This window comes from Watersipora subatra, chromosome 2 (assembly GCF_963576615.1).
Source record: "Watersipora subatra chromosome 2, tzWatSuba1.1, whole genome shotgun sequence".
NCBI lineage: Eukaryota > Metazoa > Bryozoa > Gymnolaemata > Cheilostomatida > Watersiporidae > Watersipora > Watersipora subatra.
The window spans coordinates 45,922,806-45,940,678 of record NC_088709.1 but is presented as its reverse complement, the minus strand read 5'-3'; the positions used below and the strand labels follow the sequence as shown (position 1 = coordinate 45,940,678).

The window sequence follows — 17,873 nt, the reverse complement described above, 5'->3', positions numbered from 1 at the left end:
GTTTACAAGGTTTTTCCGTTAAAACTTTGAATGCACCACCATAGAAATAATTAATAACTGTATCAGGCTAATAGTATTTTTCTATTTAATGCGGTCTTGATACTTCGACATATATGGAAAACAGTTTAGAATTACGATGATGCATGAACGACTATTTTTACACTAAAAGCTGTGCTTAGCGCCCACGCGGCTAAAGGTTTATCACTATTTGTGCGAAATTTAATGTGTAAAAGTTTTGCTTGGCTAATAAATTGTTTGGACACTAGTGTCGACTAGTTAAGCAGTTTAAAAGAAAAGTTGAGGTCAGAAGACATGGAAGTTATTGAACAACCAAATCATTCCAAAATAAAGCAATAATCACAATGCAATCGGCCTCGCAAACGATGCAAATATTTTTGTTTCTGCATATATTATAAGTACGGTTTGGTATGGCCCTTTTTCTTGAATATATACGTACTAGTGGAATGCACAGCGTTGCACAAGCACTAAAACCAGCTTATAAAACAGTGACAGGTAATGTAGTGGCCTACCAATTACTATCAGCCTGGCACAATGCCAATGGCTAATTTGAGTAAGCTAGTTATGATTGCTCTCACGGCTCTTATTAGTAGTGAGCAAGCATGAGTGAGAGCAAGCATAAAATTATGTTGCGCCGTAACGGAGAGCGGTAGCATATTTTCGCCCACATAGCGACATATATGAACCAATAAATCCACCAATCTTGCGTGGCTTGATTGGTAAGACGTCTGCCTGGTGAACGGGAAGTTCTGAGATCAAACCTTCTAAGATTGGATTTTTTAATAGCTATAGCTGGACAAACTGAAGTACAGAATCACAGAACAACAAACACACAGACTTTCAGCTTTATATATAGATTTGCAGCATTTGATAGATCATTTTATTACTCATAAATTTGCAGATTTATAGCATATTATTTGATAGCATCATTGCGGTTATTTTAACTCGGCTTTCAATGGATCGATGCTCGAACTCCTCTATCTTCTTCTGTAGATATAAATCTCAATGTTAGTGTGTCGTCTGTGATTCTGTCGTTCCAGCTACAGCTATTAAAGTTTTGAGATGAAAAGCTCGCATTGTGCTGGATTTGAACTCACGAAGATCGCAACGGCAAGTTTCTAAACTTGCGCATCGAACTATAAAGCTACGCAGACATTGTAATTCCATCGTTCTTATTATATATTGGATACCCTTTTACGATTGCACACTCTAAATGACGTATTAATCAATGTATTGCACCCACAAAATACAATACCACTGTGATTTTTCGTCTTCGCCATCCTAGGGCAAATTTATTTTCTGCAATACGATATCAACAAAAACTTTTCTCAAAAGTAAAATTTGGTGATTGTTGTACTGATTATGACGGAATAACAAAAATGTCGATATGCAATTAGCCGAAGTACCTCCCACAATGCCGGAAATAGATATGCATTGCTCGCTATCTCATTTCACATTATCCATAATTATCTGTGGATTATCCGTGGATTAGCCTAGCAAATACTAAAACTAACTTCCTTATCCGCATGGCCACTAAAAAATATTAGCAAGTTATGATCAGTGAAAATTTCTATTAAGAATTCAACAGTTGGTGATACTTGTACACATGCTTTCTTAATTGGTGTTTAAATTGACCAAAAAAATGATAAAATTAAACTCATTAGATTATTAAAAGTATAAGGAATCAAAATATATATAGTTTTAGAGATACCAGTAAAAAAAACTTTAAAAATTTCAACTGTATTAAAGTTAAAAGCTGAATTGCCATGCAATGCAGAACATTTGTCCAATTTTTTTTCTGCACTGTACCTTAATATACGTATAAGGTAATGGGACTACTTAAAGAATTTCTTTTCATAGTTAAAAATTTGTGTTTTCAGTATGACGATGAGCAGAAAGTGTCAATCGGCAGTATTGAGGAGTCCATTTTATAAGCAAAGGTTGTTGCATGATTTGTTCTCACATGCAACAAACCACTTGAATCACTCCATAGACTGAAGAAACTGAAGACACTTGCAGTTCATCCAATCTAGCCTGAGGCAATCAATAGTTCAGATGAAGAGTGAATCATATCCAATCGTTCTAGCATGGCACAAGCTATGTACATGTATATGGATCATCTTCATGCAGGTTACATATGGATGCTAAGCAAAGAGGGAAACCTTTTTGTATGCTAGCTTCACATCGGCCATCTCTTTACTGGCTGCCTTGTTGTTTGGTTCCTTCTTGAGGAGATTCACCAGATCTGCGAGACTCTCTTTGTACTTGCTGAGCTCCTAAACCAGAGAATAAACTGATAAAATCTTGTCATTCAAAAAAATAACAGATTGCTCTTATAGAGACACTTAAATTGCTAAAAGGATAAACTCAGCTCACAGAAACATAGATTACTTCCTGAATTTAACTAAAATACTGCCGTGCTAGGTCCGGCACTCAACTACAAAATGACAAAGTTGGGGAATGATTGAGCCTCAGTTGCATAGCCTTGGGTCCAAATAAAAAAGCTTTGTCATGGTAGAAGCTCGATGACAGCTAAAAAAATAGCACATTAGAGAGAGGTAGATTTTGATGGAGCTGTGTGTACTCATCATGACACTTAAGTTAGGGTGATTGTTCTAGTATGGAAGCACTTCACCTTATAGACTGAACAGATCTACAGCAAGCAAGTGCCAACTCAGATACAATAGCTCTAGTACTTGGTTTCACAGCTGAAACGTGAAAGATAACCACAAGAAGAGAGTTACTAACTAACTTATACCTTATTCGCTTGAGCCCTTCGAAACAAGGCTTTTATGTGTCCAGGGTCCATAGCAAGGACTGTATCGCAGTCCTACAAGAGTAACAGATATCTGATACAGGTGCACCAAAATATATTTCAATAGACCTCAATGTGTTTCTTATTGACCTCAAACCTGATAGACTTCAATGTGTTAGACCTCACAAACATCTATGGTTTTCAATGGTAGATGTTACAGTAGGAAAAAAGAGGAGGGGGAGGGAAGAGAGATAAGGAGAGACGAGAAGAGAGGAAAAGGAGGCGAGAGGGAGATGAGAGGTGAGAGGGAGATGAGAGGCGAGAGGGAGATGAGAGGCGAGAGGGAGATGAGAGGGGAGAGGGAGATGAGAGGCGAAAGGGAGATGAGAGGCGAGAGGGAGATGAGAGGCGAAAGGGAGATGAGAGGCGAGAGGGAGATGAGAGGCGAAAGGGAGATGAGAGGCGAGAGGGAGATGAGAGGCGAGAGGGAGATGAGAGGCGAGAGGGAGATGAGAGGCGAGAGTTCGGTTCAGTTGAGTTAACTCAGAAATACAGAGAGAAGAAAGGCTTACCTTTACAGCGAGTTCAGGTTTATCAGATTTCAAGTAACACAGTGCTCTGTTACTGTATGGGGCGACTCTATCTGAGAAGATGTCTATAGCTTCTGTATAGTAACTGATGGCCTTCGCGTAATCCGTCTGTAATGATAACACAATGATTATGGGAAGTATAAGCATAGAGTTATTCATATGGATAACTATTAGAGTGTAGAGAACAGTGCTTTATAAAACATAGATTGATATTATGAATTGAATTATAAAGAACAGTAATTAAATAGAGTGATTGAGACTAAGCAAGCACAGAAATATCTATATAGATAAATTACAGGGGTAAATGGTTAAAATTAATATTCCATTGAGTTGCACTCAATTTCTTTTTATGATCAATAATCAATCATTAGTGATAACAATGATCTACAGTGGTGCATGGACTAGACCCCTCCGTTAGAAAATTAAAATTCTCATTTACAAACGTGTTATTCATTGTGAATTTAGTCAACAGCCTTAAATTATACATTAAATTAATCCTCATTTTGTCCTCATACATCTTATTTGCATATATGAAGTTATATACACTGTATGTGCAACGAAATCTTAAATCTAGTGGTTTTGTTGATCGACCCCAAGAGAACCTACAGAGCAGTAAATATACTCATTCTTTAACAAATTACTTGCAGATCACTGAAATGTCAGTTCGAAATGTTAGTACTTGTTCATTTTCAAAGAACAGTATAATAATCGATGGTAGAGCCAAAAGAACAGTTTAATACATATGTATATACATGTATATACGCTAGCAGACCTTGGAGTACTGGTTCCCCGCCTCTTTTAATCTTTGAAACTTTTCATCATTCGATTCAGCGACTTGTATGGCTTCAGCCAGTGGAACATTCTAGAAGACAACGATGATAAAGTTTACAACAAATGTTACACCACTCGTCAACAACACAGCTGAGTCTTAAATTTACAATCGCTGCAACAACTACCCTCTGGCAGTAAACCAGCTTCCTGAGTGTTGGCTGACCCAGATCAAAGGAGATAGTGGTGTCATCAGTGAATTGCGAATATTCGCAGCACCAACTCTGACATACCAGCAGCAACCCAAAGAGTTTGAAAGGTTTCTTGTCTTGATCAGTCTTCCTGACAGTAATGTTGGATGGTGCCATAACAGCAATAATAAACCCTATAAACTGTGGCCTTGGATCTACTTCATAACAGCTTTTGTTATTTACATATTCTGCTGGTGATATTACTACGACTATTATCGTAAATTCCAGCACATAAGTCGAAAATTCAACACAAATTTTATGTACAAAAATCCATCCTTGATTTATGCTACAGTGACATTTTTCATGACACATATTCTAGTAATTCAGATAGGAGAAAACTTACAAATCAAAGCTATGATATGACATATGGAGATTCATTTATGGAAATACTAGTAATTCTACTCAACATAAGATAGATCAAGCACAAAGTCTCATTCTTCACCATTCAAACTGTCATTGTAAATATCCTCTTCTGGAATAATGGTTTTTCGTATTCCATGTTTTTTTCGCAGTGTCCGCTAATGAGCCCTCACTTCGATAATTCATTTGACACATTCACTATCATCCATCCTTTTTCTTGTACATGAATCCACGACTCCTGTTGAAAACATATCTTGCGACATGGCTTTTGCTGTTAAATACAATAAATGCTTTTAAATTATTATAAACGGCAGTTTCGCTCTATTGGCGACGCTTGTGTACACGACGGCGAAGTGTTGTTTTGCTGACTTGCGATCTTCAACAGGACTACAACAATTCTGGTGAAGATAACAGTTTCATCTTCTGCAGTTCACCAGAATTCTTGTATTGCCGATGACAACAAAAAACATGAGCATTTTTGTTGATGAAACAATTGATTATCCAATGACATATCCTTAGCTACGCCTCACCCGCTTCTGATGCCAATTGAAATATCTCGATCAAACGATTTGAACCAGAGAAGGGGATCAACTTGTATGGCAGGTACATATCAAAAATAAGATTTTTGAGCGAAACTTATAGACTTCGACTTACACGACACGTCGACTTGTACTCTGGAATTTATGGTATTATTATTAATAGTATGAATGTTATTAGAGTTGATCGACTCGTGAGATTGAGATGAAGTAGCAAGAAGAAATGAGTGTTCATTATGTATAGGCTAGAACATACAATTGAAGAAGTAGGTGTGGGTGCCTGAGGTGTAGAACCATCTACCAAATGGTCTTCAGGCGCCTTCTCTACCTCGTACACAGGGAGGTGAGAGGAACTTGGTATCTTTGGTAAGGTACTTCTCCATTTGTTACCTTCAGTACTAAGGAGCATCTTCTCACACCTTAAAGACACCATCAGATGTAAACAGAGTACATGTGAGCAATAAATATATGAAAGGCAGTCAGGAAATCACTTCAGGTCACCTGCTAGCGCCAGCATAGGCAGTAACAGCATTTGGGTCAATATTTATGACATGTCGATAGTCAAGATAAGCATCCCTGTACCGCTCCAGCATTTCTTGAGCAGTAGCCCGTCGTAAGAGAGCTAAAAGTACCATATACCGAGTTATGAAAATTGCTACTCCAAAACTCTTGGATGTCATACAATCAGGTAGTACACTAATACACATCACAGAGACTCCCCAAGCAAGAAATGTATACAAATAAAAATTGCCATGCCAGTCTTCAGAGAGTAAATCTCACGCTAACAAAGCTTAGTGAGCACCTGCAAATACAATAGATGATCATAAAGTATGAACTTCCTTTTACGTAAATTCCAATGAGCGTATAGAACTTATGTTAAGTTTTTGCGTCGTTAAGACAAGAAATTCCATATAATGTAAATTGTGAAGTCCGTACAAGTTCTCTAATTCGATTTGAATAACGATAAATCCATAGGTAACGTTGAAAGTGATTTAATTTTTGCTAAAATCGGGAGAATAAACGACGTGACGTATTTTATATAGTTCTATAAAAAAATACTATTTTTTCTACTTTATTTTAGGCATACACAATACTTTTTTTTCTTTGCAACGTAGACTTTTCTGTGGTAAAAAAATATGAAAACAATCAATTTAAATTGACATTAAAGGTGTGAACTCCCCTTAATGTAAAATTACAGTAATCATGGACACTAAACCAAGTGTGAGTGATAAAAAAAGTAAAAGGTTGTCAATACAAACTAATAATATAGTTACTGTACAATGGTTAAATTATAAAATTATGTTTAGTTTTTTTTTCGTTTTGAAGGCCAAGTAGGTGAAGTTCAGAAAATCTGAAAGTATTAGAATATTTCTCTGTATTTTACGATTCGCATAACACAAAATTCCAATAATGCAAATGTTCTCGGAGCAGATCATTTTCGTTATAGGGAAATCTACGGTGGAGGTCTATCATTTGCCAGAAAAGTGATATGGTGGACAAGGGACCAAAAATTGATTACCTACCATTTCATTTCACCTCTCTTTATCACCTCAGAGGGTGAGTCTAGGAGTAGTGCAGTAACATGGTAGTCTAGGCAGTAAGGTAACATGGTAATAGTGAGAGGTAAAGTGTAGGAGTAGAGTGCAGTAACATGGTAGTAGAGAGAGGTAGAGTGTAGGAGTAGAGTCTAGTAAGGTAACATGGTAATAGTGAGAGGTAGAGTGTAGGAGTAGAGTGCAGTAACATGGTAATAGAGAGAGGTAGAGTGTAGGAGTAGAGTCTAGTAAGGTAATATGGTAATAGTGAGAGGTAGAGTGTAGGAGTAGAGTGCAGTAACATGGTAATAGAGAGAGGTAGAGTGTAGGAGTAGAGTGCAGTAACATGGTAATAGAGAGAGGTAGAGTGTAGGAGTAGAGTGCAGTAATATGGTAATAGAGAGAGGTAGTGTGTAGGAGTAGTCTAGTAAGGTAATATGGTAATAGAGAGAGGTAGAGTGTACGAGTAGAGTGCAGTAACATGGTAATAGTGAGAGGTAGAGTGTATGAGTAGTCTAGTAAGGTAATATGGTAATAGAGAGAGGTAGAGTGTAGGAGTAGTCTAGTAAGGTAATATGGTAATAGAGAGAGGTAGAGTGTACGAGTAGAGTGCAGTAACATGGTAATAGTGAGAGGTAGAGTGTATGAGTAGTCTAGTAAGGTAATATGGTAATAGAAAGAGGTAGAGTGTAGGAGTGGAGTGCAGTAACATGGTAATAGAGAGAGGTAGAGTGTAGGAGTAGAGTGCAGTAACATGGTAATAGAGAGAGGTAGAGTGTAGGAGTAGAGTCTAGTAAGGTAATATGGTAGTAGAGAGAGGTAAAGTGTAGGAGTAGAGTGCAGTAATATGGTAATAGAGAGAGGTAGTGTGTAGGAGTAGTCTAGTAAGGTAATATGGTAATAGAGAGAGGTAGAGTGTAGGAGTGGAGTGCAGTAACATGGTAATAGAGAGAGGTAGAGTGTAGGAGTAGAGTGCAGTAACATGGTAATAGAGAGAGGTAGTGTGTAGGAGTAGTCTAGTAAGGTAATATGGTAATAGAGAGAGGTAGAGTGTAGGAGTGGAGTGCAGTAACATGGTAATAGAGAGAGGTAGAGTGTAGGAGTAGAGTGCAGTAACATGGTAATAGTGAGAGGTAGAGTGTAGGAGTGGAGTGCAGTAACATGGTAATAGAGAGAGGTAGAGTGTAGGAGTAGAGTGCAGTAACATGGTAATAGTGAGAGGTAGAGTGTAGGAGTAGTCTAGTAAGGTAATATGGTAATAGAGAGAGGTAGAGTGTAGGAGTGGAGTGCAGTAACATGGTAATAGAGAGAGGTAGAGTGTAGGAGTAGAGTGCAGTAACATGGTAATAGAGAGAGGTAGAGTGTACGAGTAGAGTGCAGTAACATGGTAATAGTGAGAGGTAGAGTGTATGAGTAGTCTAGTAAGGTAATATGGTAATAGAAAGAGGTAGAGTGTAGGAGTGGAGTGCAGTAACATGGTAATAGAGAGAGGTAGAGTGTAGGAGTAGAGTGCAGTAACATGGTAATAGAGAGAGGTAGAGTGTAGGAGTAGAGTGCAGTAACATGGTAATAGAGAGAGGTAGAGTGTAGGAGTAGAGTGCAGTAATATGGTAATAGTGAGAGGTAGAGTGTAGGAGTAGAGTCTAGTAAGGTAACATGGTAATAGAGAGAGGTAGTGTGTAGGAGTAGTCTAGTAAGGTAATATGGTAATAGAGAGAGGTAGAGTGTAGGAGTAGAGTGCAGTAACATGGTAATAGAGAGAGGTAGAGTGTAGGAGTGGAGTGCAGTAATATGGTAATAGAGAGAGGTAGAGTGTAGGAGTAGAGTGCAGTAACATGGTAATAGAGAGAGGTAGTGTGTAGGAGTAGTCTAGTAAGGTAATATGGTAATAGAAAGAGGTAGAGTGTAGGAGTAGAGTGCAGTAACATGGTAATAGTGAGAGGTAGAGTGTACGAGTAGAGTGCAGTAACATGGTAATAGAGAGAGGTAGAGTGTACGAGTAGAGTGCAGTAACATGGTAATAGTGAGAGGTAGAGTGTACGAGTAGAGTGCAGTAACATGGTAATAGTGAGAGGTAGAGTGTATGAGTAGTCTAGTAAGGTAATATGGTAATAGAGAGAGGTAGAGTGTAGGAGTAGAGTGCAGTAACATGGTAATAGAGAGAGGTAGAGTGTAGGAGTAGAGTGCAGTAACATGGTAATAGAGAGAGGTAGAGTGTACGAGTAGAGTGCAGTAACATGGTAATAGTGAGAGGTAGAGTGTACGAGTAGAGTGCAGTAACATGGTAATAGTGAGAGGTAGAGTGTATGAGTAGTCTAGTAAGGTAATATGGTAATAGAAAGAGGTAGAGTGTAGGAGTGGAGTGCAGTAACATGGTAATAGAGAGAGGTAGAGTGTAGGAGTAGAGTGCAGTAACATGGTAATAGAGAGAGGTAGAGTGTAGGAGTAGAGTCTAGTAAGGTAATATGGTAGTAGAGAGAGGTAAAGTGTAGGAGTAGAGTGCAGTAATATGGTAATAGAGAGAGGTAGAGTGTAGGAGTAGAGTCTAGTAAGGTAATATGGTAATAGTGAGAGGTAGAGTGTAGGAGTAGAGTGCAGTAACATGGTAATAGAGAGAGGTAGAGTGTAGGAGTAGAGTGCAGTAACATGGTAATAGAGAGAGGTAGAGTGTAGGAGTAGAGTGCAGTAATATGGTAATAGAGAGAGGTAGAGTGTAGGAGTAGTCTAGTAAGGTAATATGGTAATAGAGAGAGGTAGAGTGTACGAGTAGAGTGCAGTAACATGGTAATAGTGAGAGGTAGAGTGTATGAGTAGTCTAGTAAGGTAATATGGTAATAGAAAGAGGTAGAGTGTAGGAGTGGAGTGCAGTAACATGGTAATAGAGAGAGGTAGAGTGTAGGAGTAGAGTGCAGTAACATGGTAATAGAGAGAGGTAGAGTGTAGGAGTAGAGTCTAGTAAGGTAATATGGTAGTAGAGAGAGGTAAAGTGTAGGAGTAGAGTGCAGTAATATGGTAATAGAGAGAGGTAGTGTGTAGGAGTAGTCTAGTAAGGTAATATGGTAATAGAGAGAGGTAGAGTGTACGAGTAGAGTGCAGTAACATGGTAATAGTGAGAGGTAAAGTGTAGGAGTAGAGTGCAGTAACATGGTAGTAGTGAGAGGTAGAGTGTAGGAGTAGAGTGCAGTAACATGGTAATAGAGAGAGGTAGAGTGTAGGAGTGGAGTGCAGTAACATGGTAATAGAGAGAGGTAGAGTGTAGGAGTAGAGTGCAGTAACATGGTAATAGAGAGAGGTAGAGTGTAGGAGTAGAGTGCAGTAACATGGTAATAGAGAGAGGTAGAGTGTATGAGTAGTCTAGTAAGGTAATATGGTAATAGAGAGAGGTAGAGTGTAGGAGTAGAGTGCAGTAACATGGTAATAGAGAGAGGTAGTGTGTAGGAGTAGTCTAGTAAGGTAATATGGTAATAGAGAGAGGTAGAGTGTAGGAGTAGTCTAGTAAGGTAATATGGTAATAGAAAGAGGTAGAGTGTAGGAGTGGAGTGCAGTAACATGGTAATAGAGAGAGGTAGAGTGTAGGAGTAGAGTGCAGTAACATGGTAATAGAGAGAGGTAGAGTGTAGGAGTAGAGTCTAGTAAGGTAATATGGTAGTAGAGAGAGGTAAAGTGTAGGAGTAGAGTGCAGTAATATGGTAATAGAGAGAGGTAGTGTGTAGGAGTAGTCTAGTAAGGTAATATGGTAATAGAGAGAGGTAAAGTGTAGGAGTAGAGTGCAGTAACATGGTAATAGAGAGAGGTAGAGTGTAGGAGTAGAGTGCAGTAACATGGTAATAGAGAGAGGTAGAGTGTAGGAGTAGAGTGCAGTAACATGGTAATAGAGAGAGGTAGAGTGTAGGAGTAGAGTGCAGTAATATGGTAATAGAGAGAGGTAGTGTGTAGGAGTAGTCTAGTAAGGTAATATGGTAATAGAGAGAGGTAGAGTGTAGGAGTAGTCTAGTAAGGTAACATGGTAATAGAGAGAGGTAGAGTGTAGGAGTAGAGTCTAGTAAGGTAACATGGTAATAGAGAGAGGTAGAGTGTAGGAGTAGAGTGCAGTAACATGGTAGTAGTGAGAGGTAGAGTGTAGGAGTAGAGTGCAGTAACATGGTAATAGAGAGAGGTAGAGTGTATGAGTAGTCTAGTAAGGTAATATGGTAATAGAGAGAGGTAGAGTGTAGGAGTAGAGTGCAGTAACATGGTAATAGAGAGAGGTAGTGTGTAGGAGTAGTCTAGTAAGGTAATATGGTAATAGAGAGAGGTAGAGTGTAGGAGTAGAGTGCAGTAACATGGTAATAGTGAGAGGTAGAGTGTATGAGTAGTCTAGTAAGGTAATATGGTAATAGAAAGAGGTAGAGTGTAGGAGTGGAGTGCAGTAACATGGTAATAGAGAGAGGTAGAGTGTACGAGTAGAGTGCAGTAACATGGTAATAGTGAGAGGTAGAGTGCATGAGTAGTCTAGTAAGGTAATATGGTAATAGAAAGAGGTAGAGTGTAGGAGTAGAGTGCAGTAACATGGTAATAGAGAGAGGTAGAGTGTAGGAGTAGAGTGCAGTAACATGGTAATAGAGAGAGGTAGAGTGTAGGAGTAGAGTGCAGTAACATGGTAATAGAGAGAGGTAGTGTGTAGGAGTAGTCTAGTAAGGTAATATGGTAATAGAGAGAGGTAGAGTGTATGAGTAGTCTAGTAAGGTAACATGGTAATAGAGAGAGGTAGAGTGTAGGAGTAGAGTGCAGTAACATGGTAATAGAGAGAGGTAGTGTGTAGGAGTAGTCTAGTAAGGTAACATGGTAATAGAGAGAGGTAGAGTGTAGGAGTAGAGTCTAGTAAGGTAATATGGTAATAGAGAGAGGTAGAGTGTAGGAGTAGAGTCTAGTAAGGTAACATGGTAATAGAGAGAGGTAGAGTGTAGGAGTAGAGTGCAGTAACATGGTAGTAGTGAGAGGTAGAGTGTAGGAGTAGAGTGCAGTAACATGGTAATAGAGAGAGGTAGAGTGTATGAGTAGTCTAGTAAGGTAATATGGTAATAGAGAGAGGTAGAGTGTAGGAGTAGAGTGCAGTAACATGGTAATAGAGAGAGGTAGTGTGTAGGAGTAGTCTAGTAAGGTAATATGGTAATAGAGAGAGGTAGAGTGTAGGAGTAGAGTGCAGTAACATGGTAATAGTGAGAGGTAGAGTGTATGAGTAGTCTAGTAAGGTAATATGGTAATAGAAAGAGGTAGAGTGTAGGAGTGGAGTGCAGTAACATGGTAATAGAGAGAGGTAGAGTGTACGAGTAGAGTGCAGTAACATGGTAATAGTGAGAGGTAGAGTGTATGAGTAGTCTAGTAAGGTAATATGGTAATAGAAAGAGGTAGAGTGTAGGAGTAGAGTGCAGTAACATGGTAATAGAGAGAGGTAGAGTGTAGGAGTAGAGTGCAGTAACATGGTAATAGAGAGAGGTAGAGTGTAGGAGTAGAGTGCAGTAACATGGTAATAGAGAGAGGTAGTGTGTAGGAGTAGTCTAGTAAGGTAATATGGTAATAGAGAGAGGTAGAGTGTAGGAGTAGAGTGCAGTAACATGGTAATAGAAAGAGGTAGAGTGTAGGAGTAGAGTGCAGTAACATGGTAATAGTGAGAGGTAGAGTGTATGAGTAGTCTAGTAAGGTAATATGGTAATAGAAAGAGGTAGAGTGTAGGAGTGGAGTGCAGTAACATGGTAATAGAGAGAGGTAGAGTGTACGAGTAGAGTGCAGTAACATGGTAATAGTGAGAGGTAGAGTGTATGAGTAGTCTAGTAAGGTAATATGGTAATAGAAAGAGGTAGAGTGTAGGAGTGGAGTGCAGTAACATGGTAATAGAGAGAGGTAGAATGTAGGAGTAGAGTGCAGTAACATGGTAATAGAGAGAGGTAGAGTGTAGGAGTAGAGTCTAGTAAGGTAATATGGTAATAGAGAGAGGTAGAGTGTAGGAGTAGAGTCTAGTAAGGTAACATGGTAATAGAGAGAGGTAGAGTGTAGGAGTAGAGTGCAGTAACATGGTAATAGAGAGAGGTAGAGTGTAGGAGTAGAGTCTAGTAAGGTAACATGGTAATAGAGAGAGGTAGAGTGTAGTAGTAGAGTCTAGTAAGGTAACATGGTAATAGTGAGAGGTAGAGTGTAGGAGTAGAGTGCAGTAACATGGTAATAGAGAGAGGTAGAGTGTAGGAGTAGAGTCTAGTAAGGTAATATGGTAATAGAGAGAGGTAAAGTGTAGGAGTAGAGTCTAGTAAGGTAACATGGTAATAGAGAGAGGTAGAGTGTAGGAGTAGAGTGCAGTAACATGGTAATAGAGAGAGGTAGAGTGTAGGAGTAGAGTGCAGTAACATGGTAATAGTGAGAGGTAGAGTGTATGAGTAGTCTAGTAAGGTAATATGGTAATAGAAAGAGGTAGAGTGTAGGAGTGGAGTGCAGTAACATGGTAATAGAGAGAGGTAGAGTGTACGAGTAGAGTGCAGTAACATGGTAATAGTGAGAGGTAGAGTGTATGAGTAGTCTAGTAAGGTAATATGGTAATAGAAAGAGGTAGAGTGTAGGAGTAGAGTGCAGTAACATGGTAATAGAGAGAGGTAGAGTGTAGGAGTAGAGTGCAGTAACATGGTAATAGAGAGAGGTAGAGTGTAGGAGTAGAGTGCAGTAATATGGTAATAGAGAGAGGTAGTGTGTAGGAGTAGTCTAGTAAGGTAATATGGTAATAGAGAGAGGTAGAGTGTAGGAGTAGAGTGCAGTAACATGGTAATAGTGAGAGGTAGAGTGTAGGAGTAGAGTGCAGTAACATGGTAATAGTGAGAGGTAGAGTGTATGAGTAGTCTAGTAAGGTAATATGGTAATAGAAAGAGGTAGAGTGTAGGAGTGGAGTGCAGTAACATGGTAATAGAGAGAGGTAGAGTGTACGAGTAGAGTGCAGTAACATGGTAGTAGTGAGAGGTAGAGTGTAGGAGTAGAGTGCAGTAACATGGTAATAGAGAGAGGTAGAGTGTAGGAGTTTTGTCTAGTAAGGTAACATGGTAATAGAGAGAGGTAGAGTGTAGGAGTAGAGTGCAGTAACATGGTAATAGAGAGAGGTAGAGTGTAGGAGTAGAGTGCAGTAACATGGTAATAGAGAGAGGTAGAGTGTAGGAGTAGAGTCTAGTAAGGTAACATGGTAATAGAGAGAGGTAGAGTGTAGTAGTAGAGTCTAGTAAGGTAACATGGTAATAGTGAGAGGTAGAGTGTAGGAGTAGAGTGCAGTAACATGGTAATAGAGAGAGGTAGAGTGTAGGAGTAGAGTCTAGTAAGGTAATATGGTAATAGAGAGAGGTAAAGTGTAGGAGTAGAGTCTAGTAAGGTAACATGGTAATAGAGAGAGGTAGAGTGTAGGAGTAGAGTGCAGTAACATGGTAATAGAGAGAGGTAGAGTGTAGGAGTGGAGTCTAGTAAGGTAATATGGTAATAGAGAGAGGTAGAGTGTAGGAGTAGAGTCTAGTAAGGTAATATGGTAATAGAGAGAGGTAGAGTGTAGGAGTAGAGTGCAGTAACATGGTAATAGAGAGAGGTAGAGTGTAGGAGTAGAGTGCAGTAACATGGTAATAGAGAGAGGTAGAGTGTAGGAGTAGAGTCTAGTAAGGTAATATGGTAATAGAGAGAGGTAAAGTGTAGGAGTAGAGTCATTTGTGGCACAAGTTATCGTCAACTTTGTGGCTCTCTAGATACAGTCAAACATGGATAACTCGAACTTCAAGGGACCGAGCAAAAGTGTTCGAATTATCAGAGCATTCAAGTTATCAGAGCACTGTCACAAGTCCATATATTTACTTATTTATTAGTAGATACATGTACATATACAAACTATAATATAAATCAAAAGCACAAATGGCTTGTTTCAAATTAAATGCTTCTAATGTAAAGTTTAAAACGTTTTCATGAAAAAGTATAGAGATTTTTCTATCACTTGAGATTGGTTTGTTGTTTGAGGTGATGTTATTGCCAGGACGTTTTTCAGATTGACATTGGCAAAACTTGATCGTTGTTGAAATGCTAAAAAAAAAGACATTTTTTTCTTTTGGGGTTTTACCCACGATCAATTTTGCCGTTTTTTCTTGAAGTTTATGCAAAGATTATCTTACTTTACCTGGGATTCGTTAAGAGCAACACTCCGAGGCAGTTCAATTAGAAGTTTTACGAGGTTTTACGTACATTCTACATCACTCACGTTTTTTTAATAGATACTTATTGAATGTACACACGTATTCTGTGTTTAGGTCAAACGATGAATAGTTTTTTGTAGTTCAGACAACGTATACGTTTAATTACAACATTTTTTAAGACGTTTTAAACATTCAACATTCCGACGTTGATTCAACACGGAATCAACGTCGGAAAACTATTCATCACGGGTTAGCCGAGTCACGCACTCAAGGATTTTCGCCACGCACATACAGAACAACATGCGATTTTTGTTTTGTATGTGCGTGGCGAAAATTCTTGCGCGCGTGACCCGGTTAGCCCGTGCTATTCATCGTATCGCAGTATAAATCAAATTTCACCAAACTTTTAGAAAAGTCGTTGACAAAAATATTTTGCCGATGGTGGTAATAACGACGCTTATGAATTACGAAAAGATGAAGTTTACCTCTATGGCTTTGAATAAAGTGATTTTCTAAAGCGAAAACAACCGTTTCGGTAGCTGTTGGGCAAAAAAACAGTTCGAATTAACAGTGTTGAGTTCGAGTTATCTATAGCAATTTATCATTACGTGGGAACGGACCAAAGGAAATGTTCGAATTAACCATGTGTTCGAGCTATCCGTGGACGAGTTATCCATGTTTGACTGTATATCAAAACATCTCCAATCTTGCAATACTTGGTATAAGATCACTATTTCTCTCCTGCTATAGCCACACAAAAATCAATAATAACCTAAAAACCTTTCATCTTTGAGAAATAAACTAATCAATGATGAATTCCAGCCACAGAAGTACACCGAGAACACTACATATAAAGAACAAAAATGAGTCATGCCTTTGGTGTTACTCGGAATGAGCTCCAACGCTGTCGTCGTGTCATTCACTGCAGCCCTGCAGTCACCAGTCTTAATTTGACAAGCCGCCCTGTTACTGTGCAAAACTGCTTGATGATAGACCAGAGTTGAATCTAGAAAAGATGAACTTCATGAACCAGCATTTATCAGGAGAGCAAACACTATATACGACAGATCTATGTATTTATGCTCTATGCTTCCGTCAACTCACCTCCGATAATCAAATTCAAAGCCTGTGTATAGTAGCCAGAAGCCTCTCCATAGCGTCCGGCTTTGAATAGATCATTTCCTGTGCTTTTTAACAATTCCGCCTTTTCAGGCAGCCTTGGGACCAGTACTACCTGTAAGTCAAAGATAAGTTATGTTGTATGAAGTAAGAATGGGCTAGATTGTATGAAGTAGGGATGGGCTAGATCGTATGAAGTAGAGATGGGTCATGAGGAAGACTAATTAGGTATTTCCCCAAGAGGCACAAACCTGATTCTCGGTGAGACCTTCCTTTACACTTGGCTCTGTTCCGGGTGTATGCATGATAGACCCTGTGGAACTAGTCTCGGTGTACGAATCAGGGAGAGGCTCAACGAAGGTGGCTTCAGAGCCAGGTTTGACTGTATAAACACTTGTCAGGTCTGCAGCCTCTGGGTGAGCCGTCAAGGTTGGAACGGCAGCGCTTGTGTCACTCTCAAGAGCTGCACTGTCGAGCGTTAATTGATCTTCATCGGCTGTACTGCGGCTGGCGCCTGTGTCTATTATGTCTGATAAGCTTCTTTTTCCAGGAGCTGACTCTGTATAGGAAAACTTCACCATATATACACGCAGCTGTGATTATGGATGCCCATTAAAGTAAATTGAATATTTGCATTGTTCAAAAGAAATTCATACAGGTCAAACAAGTGAAAGTTGGCATTACCTAAATCGGCCAGAGATGCACACGGTGGGTTATTATCTTCCTGAGGACTATCGCTAGCACTTCTTAGGCTGTCACTAGTATCTCTCGGGCTGTTACTACCGTCACTTGACTCACTATCACTCTCTTCCACAATTGGAATCCTCCGCACAGAGTTTTCCTCTACAAAAAAAGTCATTTGTAATAGCAATTAACGCCATTGAGAAAAAGGTAAAAACGTTAAAGAAATGGCAACATCATGGAGATAGTTTCTGCTTATATATTCTTTCTGCTTCTATATTCAGAGAGGTAATCTGCAATTTGAACCATACAGAGCATGTCAAAGTGTTAAGAATAATCTGCCTACACTGTTCTTCAAAATGCAATAGTTATTTCTTCAATATCATCTAATTTTGAAATGAAATGTTTGCATTATCTTTCGATAAAACTTCTTTGATTTGTTCTCGTCAAATCCTCCACTGTTGTTGTTTTCTCCTTGACCATCAGATAAATATTCTGTTCACTAGATTGTATTGATTGGATGTTCTATGCTTCTCCCTGATGTCCTGTTAGCTGTTTATACAAGTAGCCAACTTAACTAGGTATATAGCAGCTTCTCAACAAATCAATTATTTGCATTTTAAAAGTGTTTGGTTGTCTAATGCAGACAAGTGAGCTGGTCAATTAGTATAAATAACATGACAAAGTACATGATTAATAGTTGTTGGTGCATGTATATAATTGACCAGCTCTCTTGTCTGCATTAGACAACCAAACACTTTTAAAATGCAAATAATTGATTTGTTGAGAAGCTGCTATATACCTAGTTAAGTTGGCTACTTGTATAAACAGCTAACAGGACATCAGGGAGAAGCATAGAACATCCAATCAATACAATCTAGTGAACAGAATATTTATCTGATGGTCAAGGAGAAAACAAGAACAGTGGAGGATTTGACGAGAACAAATCCAAGAAGTTTTATCGAAAGATAATGCAAACATTTCATTTCGAAATTAGATGATATTGAAGAAATACATGTAACTATTGCATTTTGAACAACAGTTCTGCACATGTAAACAAACAATTGATATTAGCGATGTGAA

General features: G+C 38.9%; 1 protein-coding gene across 1 annotated transcript in view; it reads right to left on the bottom strand.

The window, feature by feature from the left end:
• LOC137387281 (sperm-associated antigen 1-like) overlaps window positions 1-17,873 on the bottom strand; it is a 47,826-nt gene that overhangs the window by 11,315 nt on the left and 18,638 nt on the right. The window contains exons 10-19 of the mRNA XM_068073634.1: window positions 16,794-16,952; window positions 16,361-16,668; window positions 16,095-16,224; window positions 15,865-15,996; window positions 5,780-5,900; window positions 5,535-5,697; window positions 4,136-4,225; window positions 3,346-3,471; window positions 2,777-2,848; window positions 2,181-2,294 (exon numbers count right to left, since the gene is read on the bottom strand). Coding sequence (XP_067929735.1) covers window positions 2,181-2,294; window positions 2,777-2,848; window positions 3,346-3,471; window positions 4,136-4,225; window positions 5,535-5,697; window positions 5,780-5,900; window positions 15,865-15,996; window positions 16,095-16,224; window positions 16,361-16,668; window positions 16,794-16,952 — 1,415 coding nt within the window. The remainder of the gene's footprint in view (window positions 1-2,180; window positions 2,295-2,776; window positions 2,849-3,345; window positions 3,472-4,135; window positions 4,226-5,534; window positions 5,698-5,779; window positions 5,901-15,864; window positions 15,997-16,094; window positions 16,225-16,360; window positions 16,669-16,793; window positions 16,953-17,873) is intronic.